At 42.9% G+C, this 13,340-nt stretch overlaps 1 protein-coding gene across 1 annotated transcript in view; it reads left to right on the top strand.

Moving 5' to 3' along the window:
- Positions 1–13,340, top strand: part of TBCD (tubulin folding cofactor D) — a 1,666,801-nt gene that overhangs the window by 776,087 nt on the left and 877,374 nt on the right. Inside the window, 1 exon segment of the mRNA XM_069200356.1 lies at positions 8,502–8,591. Within this exon segment, the coding sequence (XP_069056457.1) occupies positions 8,502–8,591 (90 nt within the window).

Below are 13,340 nucleotides of genomic sequence, written 5' to 3'. Positions count from 1 at the left end.
CAGTACACTTGTCGGCATACAGGCTGCGTATTTACACATTTGTTTTGGGTACAGAAATCTATAGCCATGATTTCGTCCTCTTTCCTAATTATGCTAGACTAGCTTTGTAAACTCACATATGACGATTATAATTGTGATTTCATTTAATTTCGCATAATCCCTTTACCAAAATACGCATTACCTTTCTATGAATCTTCTACGCTGAATGTGTCTGAGACTCAGCCTATCATACTTTTGATAAAATAAATACCATTAATTGGGCAGCAAAAGCATGTGTTGGTTAAGGCACCGTGAAGTCACAAGACTGCTGAGAAAGCTCCTTAGAACAACAGATCGTGTTCTGAGGAGCACTGTAAAGCCAATATAAAGTCCTATCACGTTAGCTAATATTACAAACGAGCTAAAATGCCAAACATTGCTTCTAACAAGGAAGCAACTTCACTAGTCGCCCGTAAATAAGGTAATGGGATTACAAACGCCCGGATGCAGTACCAGAATAACCACTTTACTTTACGGATTGCGATGGACTGGCCTTCGATGTTGTGGATGCACGTTTCAAGCAGGGAGGTATGCACCCTCTCCTGGGAAGCAGCACACAATCCACACTGGATGGTATCCACTTGTCCCTAACTCACGGGGACTTGAGGGCATTTTGGATCTGTACTTAAAACCACACATTCTTTCGCAGTGGAAACAACGATCTTGAATCCATAGCAAGTAATGAATGTCGGAATAGAGTTAAAAGATGGCATAGCCCAGACAAAAATAGAGGGTAAAGAAAACGAGACAGATGAGGAGACTGGAAAAGGAGGCTAAATGATATTTGGAGACATGATGTAGAGGTGGAACACAGCTAAAATAAAGTGACTAGAAAATAACAAAAAATGCAGGTGAAAATGGAGTGGGGTGTCACGTGACTTTAGGAGACATAGGGCCAGATGTAGCGAGGCGCAAAAGCCCTCACGCGATGCAGAAACGCATTTTGCGAGTCGGAACCGACTCGCAAAATGCGTTTCCGACTCGCAAATAGGAAGGGGTGTTCCCTTCCTATTTGCGACTCGCAACGCGATGTAAGTTTTCGCGGTCGCAAATCAACTCGCAGTTACCATCCACTTGAAGTGGATGGTAACTCATTAGAAAACGGGAAGGGGTCCCCATGGGACCCCTTCCCCTTTGTGAATGATCACAAAAATATTTTGTCAGAGCAGGCAGTGGTCCTATGGACCACTTCCTGCTCGGAAAAAACCCGAAACAAAAGGTTTTGGTATTTATTTCCAAGTGCAGCTCGTTTTCCTTTAAGGAAAACGAGCTGCAGATGGAAAAAAAAAAAAAACTGCTTTATTGAAAAGCAGTCACGGACATGGTGGTCTGCTGTCTCCAGCAGGCCACCATCCCCGTGAGTGCCCAGACTCGCAATGGGGTCGCAAAGTGCGACCCACCTCATTAATATTAATGAGGTGGGTCTTTGCGACCCCATTGCAAGTCGCAGAAGGTGCCTGAGACACCTTTCTGCATAGCAAATTGCGAGTTGCAATTTGCGAGTCGCTCTGACTTGCAAATTGCAAGTCGCAATTTGCAACATACCTACATTTGGCCCATAGTGGCTACTAATACTCATTCATTATAAGGATTAAGCCAAAGCTTTCTGTACAAAGGATATCACAGTTTGCCTCAGAGTCCCGGCACCATTCAAAGTTCTTAAAGGTTGCACATTGTTTGATGGATATGCAGAGCTGGAATTGGAAAATATTTACTCGGGGAACCCATAAATTGGCTGTCAACGTGTGGCAGAGCACAGGGGTAGAATCCGACAGACAACTCATACATTTAGTTACAAAAAAATCTGCTTTGGAGGGATTGGCAACAGTGGACGTATGTGACAGCAAATATATTATAAATTGCTTCATTGGTCACAAAGAGGCTGCATTGTAAAATATCTTCCTGGGTAAGACATCTGCTGCACAGGGCATTTGTGTGTGCATCAACTTTGAAGGGATTTTATAACTCTAGGGGTTCCCACAGTACTGGGAGAGTTCTGTGTTTTGTCTAGTGACAATTTTGACTCATAACATAGCATAGAGGGTTAATGTGCTGCTGCAAAGCACATCAAGTAACATGTAGCTCATAGATATATATTTTATTTAGATATGTAAGTGGGCTACTGCTTTGACACTGAGATCGTTTTGTTACTTCCATTTCATAAGTTGCAAACCTTTGAATATAGCAAAGTGAACTTTTACTGGCATCAAGGTGCTGCATGCAAACTGTAAGTTGTGGGTTTAGATCCTTAGTCTGTTGTTATTCTAAGATTGGGTTATTTTGAGAAGTTGTAAAGTCTTATTAGTACGGACAACCACAATCACTTCATTACGTTTTATATCCTGACTTGTGTCTTTCCCGACCATCCTCTCCTAACATATAATGTCTACAAGCTTGGGTGATGTGTTTCTTACATCTTATAACCCTCATTGTTTTATGTAATATTTCCTGTACATTTCTTCCACACATGCATGATCTGTTGTGCCTGTGTCTGCGATGTAAAGCGCTTTGACACCCTACACTGGGATAAGTAGTGCTACATAAAGGATTACATTAAAAATATAGTAGGTGTCATTTAAATCAACATTTCTGTAAATACAAAGGCAGCTAAACCTTGCATTCTTAAAGTACAGGCACATCTAATGCATAGATTAGTTGAACAACCTGCCTCCAATAGTTTCTCTTAAGTAAGTAGGAAGTAGTAACAAGCTGTGTCCCTTTGTTTTCTTCCACGGTATTCCAGTCTACTTAATAGGCTTCAGCCGGATTCCAGCAAGGCTGATACCTAAACTACAGGAGGACTGATGGCCCTTTAACTTTAGGACTTTTGTTTTGCTAGCTTCTAGATTTTAAAATAAGAAAGTGCCCCGTGCAGCCTGCACGTTGCTGCACGGAACTGAATGCAGACAACGTGCAGGCACTGCTAAATCATGTCCTGTTGTCAAAATAGGACACCAGGACAAATTCAACATATTTATCTGGGGAATTAGCTGCAGGAACTGGGATCCAATGGGTTCCCCCTACTTTCCAGCACTGTGGATATGCAGTATCCCTATAACACCAGATCCCTTTTCCCACTGTACAAGTGGATTATAAGATACTTCTCTTGCCATAGCTCCATTACTCTTTGACCTTTCAGTTTTTTTTGATCAGTGTTGATTTATTTTTTCAATACTCTTCTTTCTTCATCTTGGGTAGCTTATGAGGCGGTGCTCTGATTTTAAGCCCACTGTGTCAATTCATTAAAAGATTATATTAGGTGACTCACGTAACCACTCTCTCTCCTGTTTGGAAACACTCATTTGGAGCATGTTTGCACTGCATCACCATCAGTTTGAGATGTGGCACCGCCTGACTTGCCTACAAAGTAACGTTGCACCAAACTAGTTGAAAACATTGGATTTTGTCATTAGAAAGTAGGGTATCGGCCACAGGTTGTAGTCTATTGCAATAATAGTACACAACGGGAGAGTATAAGGGAGCGGGAAAAGACACCCATCGTACTCGACTCCCCAAACACAATACTAAATCACAAAAGAGAGTACGGGGTTTTGGAATTACAAATGGATTGAGAGTGTGCTAATTGCGTCACTATACCAATCTTAAATCTCGACTAAAGATAAATTGTGGATGGAACGAGGGGTGGTTTGAGGTCTGAAGAGGGGGATTTCCTTTACGGACTAGGTGGTCTCACACACTATATAGTGTCATGCTTCATCATATGACCACCTAGCCCCACCCAGGTAGGACAATACCACCTGGGCGGACTCAACCTCGCTGTTAAAGGAACAGGAGGGAGTGCGTAAATTAGTTTGATTTCTGGAAAGGAGGGATCCAGCTATGCTATGGGAATAAAAACACCTACTCAGATACCAGGGTGAGTTTAATAGAAGGTTCTGTGTGGTGTGATTAAAAGAAGTGGGAAACCAGTGTGAGAACAATGACTCACAAGGTCACCTATCTAGAGAGAGTAGCCGACATGTTTCTGCCCTTGTCTTTTAGCTATGGAGGGTCTCTGGGCATTCATCAGGGCGTTGGATCCCTGTTGCAGATGCTTATAGCGCGCTGCAGGTTTAATCGCAGTAGGAAAAAAGGTGGGAAGGGAAGGAAGGGCCTACCTTAACCAAGGGAATACCTGGGGAGGACCCTAACAATAGAGGCTACCAAGCGGTCCTGATAGAGAGGTCGGTATAGGCGCACAGAGAGCGCCCACCTTTGATGCAAGTCTGACTATAAGGGGACGCTCCCTCTCCAGGATACCAGAGGCTAGTAGCCTCTATTGTTAAGGTCCTCCCCAGGTATTCCCTTGGTTAAGGTAGGCCCTTCCTTCCCTTCCCACCTTTTTTCCTACTGCGATTAAACCTGCAGTGCGCTATAAGCATCTGCAACAGGGATCCAACGCCCTGATGAATGCCCAGAGACCCTCCATAGCTCAAAGACAAGGGCAGAAACATGTCGGCTACTCTCTCTAGATAGGTGACCTTGTGAGTCATTGTTCTCACACTGGTTTCCCACTTCTTTTAATCACACCACACAGAACCTTCTATTAAACTCACCCTGGTATCTGAGTAGGTGTTTTTATTCCCATAGCATAGCTGGATCCCTCCTTTCCAGAAATCAAACTAATTTACGCACTCCCTCCTGTTCCTTTAACAGCGAGGTTGAGTCCGCCCAGGTGGTATTGTCCTACCTGGGTGGGGCTAGGTGGTCATATGATGAAGCATGACACTATATAGTGTGTGAGACCACCTAGTCCGTAAAGGAAATCCCCCTCTTCAGACCTCAAACCACCCCTCGTTCCATCCACAATTTATCTTTAGTCGAGATTTAAGATTGGTATAGTGACGCAATTAGCACACTCTCAATCCATTTGTAATTCCAAAACCCCGTACTCTCTTTTGTGATTTTGTAGTCTATTGCATCCTTTATACTGGTGAGGTAGCAGTGCGATCCTCTTCAGAGATCCTACTCCTCCCATTTGAAGGTCATCCCCCACTGGTGCTGTACATTTTGTGCAACTAAGAGTATCCCGAGGCACCATATTTCCCTTGGTATCAGACAGCCATATCCAGTAGTCAGTTTCCAGGAAAGAGGCACAAGGCACCCTCTTGCTAAGGATCCTCAGTGGGTGAAACCATCTCTTGTTCTGAAGGCTCAGTTGAACCTTTAAGTCCTCTTCCTCGCTTGGGCACTTGGGGGAACCCATTCTCCGATGTCCAATCTAATACCAGATACCTTGTACTCCTGCATCCAGACACATGCTAGGTTGCCTCCAGTTCCTCTCATGAAGTATGTGGTCATCTATAGTCTAGAAGCAGCAGCAACTTTTCCAGCAAGGCCAGCTTTGACCATGAGTCTTAGGTTCCTACCCAAGCTCAGAAAAACTAGCACAATCATTTTTCGGAGTTAGCAATCTGTGTCTTGGGACAGATGCGGTCCAGGGACTTGCATATTAATCCCACTGCTTTCTGATAAGGAAAAAATACCCACAGCTCAATCCTGTTTTAAATCTCTGGAACCTCAACCAATTAAATCCCCTGCAGAAATTAAAAATGCTGACTTAGGCTCAGGTCCTAGGAGTTATCCAAAACAAAGATTGGATGTGTAGCCCTCCTGCAAGAACATAAGTGCTTCTATTTTATGGTGAGAAACCAACACTACCAGCACATGGCAACGTCATGTGGTCTCAAATACCTTAATGAAATCCTTGTTGGAGATCTTGACCCCAAGGGTGTCCTTTCTGCTACACCAACCTCTGTGATCATCCAGCAGAATCAAGCTAGGCAGAGTTCGTCCTAGTCTTTACCTTGAGGACCCTACAAAAACCCAGTACAATCATATACTTTCAGTGAACTACCACAAACCCTCCTTGGTGCCCCCCTAAAGCTTTTATTTCATTGGGGGCAATCATCAACTTTAGCCTAGCAATGGCCTTCTTTCCACCAGAAAGGGTAGTAGCCTTTAGTAATATAATATGGAACAAGACTGTGAGAACCTGGTGTGTCCAGAGGCTTCTGGGTCTATAGGTCTCCTACTAAGGGGTAGTACCTCATGAAAGACTCCACATCCAGTCCCTGCAGCCTCATGCGGGGAACACAAAGGGCAACCTGCTGGATGGCCATCACATGTACATCCCATACTGTCCATCCCTAGTTCTGAAATTTTGTTTGTTAGAACATGCTCCAAACTTTTTGTGGCATTCCTCTTTTCTGTCAAATTCAAATCACCACGAGCTGCTCAAATTATTGGTGAGGGCACATTGAGAAGAACTCTTCATTAGGGTCTTGTGTGACATGCCATATTTATTATTCCGTATGAACATACTGTGGATAATGCTATCTTTCTTCCATTGAAATTTCTTCTTCCAGTATTGAAATCCAGAATAGTGATGATTCACACAGACAATACCACAACCGTTTTGACCTCCAAACAGATGTGCCTTCTGCTTGTGGACATGTGGGAATCCACCTTTTGACCTATGCCTTTCTATCAGATGGTTGAGAGTATGACTAGAAAGCTCCTTTCACTACATGAACATTTATCGATGTGGGCCCCAACATGGGTTGCCCAACCACTGAAATTTTTATGACCGTCCAAATTAGTAGATGAAGAAGTTTGTGTGGGCATATGTCCTGATTCCTTAGAGGATGATCTTTATGGGGGAGAGTGTGCCTTTTCTCCAATCTAGTGATGCCACAGATCATTCAGGAGAGCAAGGAGAAGCCTGGAAGTATGAGCTTTGTTATGGGCTTGACCTGGATTAGCTTAGGCTGTTTTTCAAAACTGCTCCATCTTCTTTAGAAGAACCACATTCATCTCCCCAAGAAAAAAGTATTTATATGTATGGAAAGTTGAAAATGTCACACCTTTCCATACCATTGCTTAGCTTGACTGAATGGTTCATGAAGAGTTCATCTTTGCACTTTTTAAAGCACATTTTATTTATTTTAACCATTTAACAAATCTCAACCAACACACAATCACCATTAAACTTTTTTTTGTTTCCAAGTCTTAGCATCTTGGTCTTATTGAAGTTATGAGGTCTCTTTTATTGTCTCTTCAACAGTCCTTGTTTTTGCTTCCAAGGCTTAGCATCTTGGGCTTATTAAAGTCGGGAGGTTTCTTCCATTGTCTCTTCAACAGTCCAGTATCCAATCTGTTCCTAGCACAGGTGGAAATGTGAGTGGCAATGACAGTGGAACCAGGGAAAACATATAGGAAAAAACTTGACAATTACAGGTTTGCCACATTTTCCCCTTTCTAGGGACTGTCTTTCATACTGGCCTGAGACATCTTTTGGAATTGTTCATTGGTGGCTCCGGTGCCGCCCCACCTTAAATCCAGCAAACTTTGAAGGGTTAAGAGAGACACAGGTATCATGATAACTGTTTCTCAGGAACCAACTCTCAAAGGAGTTTTTGTCATACTACTGTGAGCCAGGGTATAAAGATGTTTTCAGCAGCCAGTTCATGTAATTAGTTATAGAATCCTGCTTGGTTACAGGCCTCTGCAAATCTGTTTTTTGGTCAACCTCATTGCCTTAAGTAGAATAATTCCATTTTGGGTCATTCTTTGATGGTGAGTTGTCCATGGTTATTTGATATAACCCTTCTTGACCAATATATCTTCTAAAATAGTATATTTGTAAAATTCTCAGTGTGAGGCTTGCCGTTTTATTACACTATTTAGCATTTTATTTTAGATTTATAGTGGCACAGTTGCCCGTTTTGGCATTTTGTCTCATCATAACACTAAAATGGTAATTGGGCATTTTCTGATGACTGTTAGGCTGTGGAGAGCACAGTTTTCTGCTTAGGTTTGCAATGACATGCAAGTGGCAATGGAGTTCCAGGCTTCAGCAACCGTATAAGAACAAGAACAGCCTCCCTAGAAATCTTGGGAAGAACAAGTAGGCAAGAGGAAGCCTAGCATAATGTCTGAGCAGGATGGGAAGGAGTGAAACCATTGCACACAAAAGCAGAACAATTTCCATAACAGGTCTGTGGTAGATTCACACACTTTAGAATTGAGCACGCTTGGAGATAGAGTGCGAGTGGTGATGCTTAAGATGCCACGAAATGGCGAGTCACTGATTAAGAATGGGTATCAAATTTTTCTACTGTTTCTTGTTATTACTTTCCTTGCAACCCTTTTCTTTCCTTGCAACGTTTACCATTTGTTACTGATTTTTAGGAAATCTGGCAAAGAAATTCAAAGCAACCCTAGCAAACATTTTGGAAAGTTGAATGGTAGTCGGTTAAAGGAGGCCACCTCATAAAAGACTAAACATGCTGTTAAAGATGGGTTCTAAAATGATAAAGTGGTGTCCATTTTAGTGACTCATATTAGAAATATGCCCCTAAATTGAGCTATGTTAGCACTGTTGCACGTACGTACTTGCCTTTTTCTTAAGATTATTTTGAGCATTTTTTGCAGTGTATTAAAAGTAGCAGTGGCATTAGCAAATAATAAAATATATGTCTCTTCTCTACAGTGCTTTGATAATTGCTGCTGTGTTTGATCGCGATGTGAACTGCAGAAGAGCAGCCTCGGTGAGTTACTGTATATTTTTTCTTTTCATCTAATTTTCTTTCTAGTACCTTAGACTTATTTTAGACTTAAATATGATTTTTAAAATCATCCAATAGACAGTGGCATAATATAGGCCCCCGCAGCCCCTGCATTGCGGCCTGTTAGCTTCTGATTGAGTTCGGGGGGCGGGTGGGTGGCATGTACCTTGCAAGGGGGGCCTCTCGAGTTTTGTTACGCCACTGTAGAGTACATTGGTTATTCCTTGCTGAGAACCTTGATGTATTTGACTTCATCCCTGAATTCAGATCTTGAATTTTAGTAGTTAGAGAGAGCCCTTTGCTAAGGTCCGAGTCAATGGCAACTGTACACCTCCATTCAAAATTAGGCTGGCCCCTTCCACTTCTCGTTTTCGTACTAAATATGGAACCCTGGCCTGATTTAACCAGAACAGTCACCTACACCTATCCTTTCGATATACACCCCAAGATGTGTGCAGTTGATAGGGAGATTCTTAAAACTCCTATCTCGATGAGCGAGGAACGTGACGCCATCATGGAACTTACGCATAATAATAAAACGCCAGACTTTGATGGTCTACTAGTGGAATTTTACTCCATGTATGCTAAACAACTGATCCCTATGCTCTAGAGGCTACATATAGACTCTCTGAGAAAAGGGACACCTCCCTCTTCCACCCAGGAAGCATTAGTAACCTCCCTCCTAAAACCTGGCAGAGCGCCCAACGACATGTCCTCTTATAGGCCCCTGTCAATATTAAATACAGAATATAAGATCCCTAGTAAGATTCTGGCACTCCGGCTACTGCCTCTACTCCCTCATTTACTACACATAGACTAGTGTGGTTTAGTTCCCTGCCGTAGTATCTCCTTAAACATATGCCGGCTGTTCCATGTTTTGTATGCCACTCCTAAATGCCACCCCTATGCTGTATGCCTCTCCCTGGACATTTGGCAAGCATACGTTACCATCAGCTGGCACTATATGCTAGCAGTGCTTACCGCTTTTGAGATACCCACAGACTATGTTTGCTGGGTACAGCTATTGTATACAGAACCCACTGCAAGAACTAGGATGGGACCACATATATCGGCTTCATACCGGATATCACACGGGACATAACAAGAATGCCCACTGTCTCAGCTGTTCTTTGTTTTAGTGATGGAACCACTTGCACAACAAATTCATCAAGAGGCCGAGGGATGGGGAATCTTAATAGATTGCACGGTTCAATCAGTATCTCTCCTCGTGGATGATATGATCCTATATTATAGGGACATGTGGGGCGACCTGGGAAACGTGGCCCAGCTGATGTCCAAGTTCGGCGAACTTTCAGGTCTCTGGATCAATACCGAGAAATAATATGCATTTTCTTTTAATGACAACCAAGGGGACCTTTGGTTCAATTCAGGCCCCTGAAGGTCAAATTGACACCCGTCTCCTTTTGCTACCTCGGCATCCAGGTGTACTGTGAGCATACGGATATAATTGAAGGTAACCTTATGCGGGCTATTACCTTGCTCCGGTCACATTTGAGCTTAAGGTCCACGCTGCCACGCTGCCCCTATCAGTGGCAGGCTGGCCAGCCTTGGCAAAAGTGGTAGTACTACCTCATCTACTGTATTATTTTGTAAACCTGGTGATACTAGTGCCGACCTGTACGTTCTCCACACTGAACTAACTTGGGTAGCAGTCGACATAGAAAATTACCTTTGCAAAACTGCAATTCCCAACAGATGAAGGGGTCATAGGCACTCCAGACTAAAGTCTATTGCATGGTTGGACAGTTACAATGGTTGCCATACTGGCTGGCCAGCCATAACTTAGGAGAAATTAGCTACACCACCAAAATGCTACGGCAGGGCTAGCTACACAGACTGCTGTGCTCGAGTCCACCCATACCATCTGCAGGAACTTATTTGAACTTATTTGAAGACCACCTTCTGCTATACAGCTTTCCTGATACCCTACACTCCAAATGCAACCCCCGCCCGCACTGTATGTAACTGCTGGTATGCTACGTCCTTGGGAATGGGAATGAGTTTGGTCCCTGAGCGATTTATTTGGGGATGGTATACTAACGGCAGACACCTTATCCGATGGCTATACCGGTGGCTCTGAGCTCATCTTACAATACCAATGGCATCTATTGAGACAAAATGGGAAATGAAACTCCACAGAGGGATCATTAATAAAGAATGGACCTCTCTTTTGCAATATTCCAAAAAGATATCACCTAACTCCTGATTTAAATGTGTACAATTCTCAGTATTTCACCGGGCATACCTCACGCTACATAAACTCAGTGCGATGTTTCCCACTGCTTCTTTGTGCTGCCCCCAATGCCATGCACGATACAATCTTACGCAAATGCTGTTGTCTTGCCCGGCACTCACAGAACATTGGTCGAGCACTTGGGCAATGTTAACAGAGCTGACAAGTCCCTGCCAATGGCGCACACTAGAACAAAGCACATTAGGCTAATAACCTAGGCTCCAAAGTGACCTCTCGTTTTATGGACCTAGCTCTTTTATTAGCAAAATGATTAGTGAGTTGACGTTGGAAATCTCCACGGGTCCCCCTCGTTACTTGTTGTCTTGTGGTGCTGCATTGGGGCCAAGCGGAGAGCACAGGATTTAGATGTGAGAATATAGAGGGTTACGTAGGAAGCCAATATAAGTGGAATGGGATATCTTGCTGAAGACATTCCGGGTGCCAGACAATGAAGATGAGAGTGAACAGTAATTGATCACAATGATCCCGCTCCCACCCCCTCACCAGTGAGTCAGATTAATAGTCTCAATCTCAGAATGAATATTTACTCCAAGTGGCAATAATAGCCCTCTGCCTTGCTGTGTACAATTAGTAAGGACTGATACCCCTCATTCTTGCCATCAACATTCAGAACAACAGATAACTGTTTGGAGGTTGGGAGGGAATGGGAATGTGTGAGAGTGCAAGGATTGAATTAGTGATAAAATATAAGTAATTTACTGTACGATTCAGATCCTGGAAGTGCAACATATAATTACTATCTATCACACTGTTGAACGTTTACATTTCTACCGTTATATGTACAGGGAGTGCAGAATTATTAGGCAAATGAGTATTTTGACCACATCATCCTCTTTATGCATGTTGTCTTACTCCAAGCTGTATAGGCTCGAAAGCCTACTACCAATTAAGCATATTAGGTGATGTGCATCTCTGTAATGAGAAGGGGTGTGGTCTAATGACATCAACACCCTATATCAGGTGTGCATAATTATTAGGCAACTTCCTTTCCTTTGGCAAAATGGGTCAAAAGAAGGACTTGACAGGCTCAGAAAAGTCAAAAATTGTGAGATATCTTGCAGAGGAATGCAGCACTCTTAAAATTGCAAAGCTTCTGAAGCGTGATCATCGAACAATCAAGCGTTTCATTCAAAATAGTCAACAGGGTCGCAAGAAGCGTGTGGAAAAACCAAGGCGCAAAATAACTGCCCATGAACTGAGAAAAGTCAAGCGTGCAGCTGCCACGATGCCACTTGCCACCAGTTTGGCCATATTTCAGAGCTGCAACATCACTGGAGTGCCCAAAAGCACAAGGTGTGCAATACTCAGAGACATGGCCAAGGTAAGAAAGGCTGAAAGACGATCACCACTGAACAAGACACACAAGCTGAAACGTCAAGACTGGGCTAAGAAATATCTCAAGACTGATTTTTCTAAGGTTTTATGGACTGATGAAATGAGAGTGAGTCTTGATGGGCCAGATGGATGGGCCCGTGGCTGGATTGGTAAAGGGCAGAGAGCTCCAGTCCGACTCAGACGCCAGCAAGGTGGAGGTGGAGTACTGGTTTGGGCTGGTATCATCAAAGATGAGCTTGTGGGGCCTTTTCGGGTTGAGGATGGAGTCAAGCTCAACACCCAGTCCTACTGCCAGTTCCTGGAAGACACCTTCTTCAAGCAGTGGTACAGGAAGAAGTCTGCATCCTTCAAGAAAAACATGATTTTCATGCAGGACAATGCTCCATCACACGCGTCCAAGTACTCCACAGCGTGGCTGGCAAGAAAGGGTATAAAAGAAGGAAATCTAATGACATGGCCTCCTTGTTCACCTGATCTGAACCCCATTGAGAACCTGTGGTCCATCATCAAATGTGAGATTTACAAGGAGGGAAAACAGTACACCTCTCTGAACAGTGTCTGGGAGGCTGTGGTTGCTGCTGCACGCAATGTTGATGGTGAACAGATCCAAACACTGACAGAATCCATGGATGGCAGGCTTTTGAGTGTCCTTGCAAAGAAAGGTGGCTATATTGGTCACTGATTTGTTTTTGTTTTGTTTTTGAATGTCAGAAATGTATATTTGTGAATGTTGAGATGTTATATTGGTTTCACTGGTAATAATAAATAATTGAAATGGGTATATATTTGTTTTTTGTTAAGTTGCCTAATAATTATGCACAGTAATAGTCACCTGCACACACAGATATCCCCCTAACATAGCTAAAACTAAAAACAAACTAAAAACTACTTCCAAAAATATTCAGCTTTGATATTAATGAGTTTTTTGGGTTCATTGAGAACATGGTTGTTGTTCAATAATAAAATTAATCCTCAAAAATACAACTTGCCTAATAATTCTGCACTCCCTGTATGTATAAATAAAATGCAATAAAGATTGTGTTAAAAAAATAAATATGGAGCCCCGGCCATCATAGTGAGAAATAAGGGCAATATCAGGTATGTAAAGATAGAGAAATTCA

Source organism: Pleurodeles waltl, chromosome 7 (genome assembly GCF_031143425.1).
Source record: "Pleurodeles waltl isolate 20211129_DDA chromosome 7, aPleWal1.hap1.20221129, whole genome shotgun sequence".
Taxonomy (NCBI): Eukaryota; Metazoa; Chordata; class Amphibia; order Caudata; family Salamandridae; genus Pleurodeles; species Pleurodeles waltl.
The sequence above is the reverse complement of the archived record's forward strand: the minus strand, read 5'-3'. Positions and strand labels throughout refer to the sequence as shown.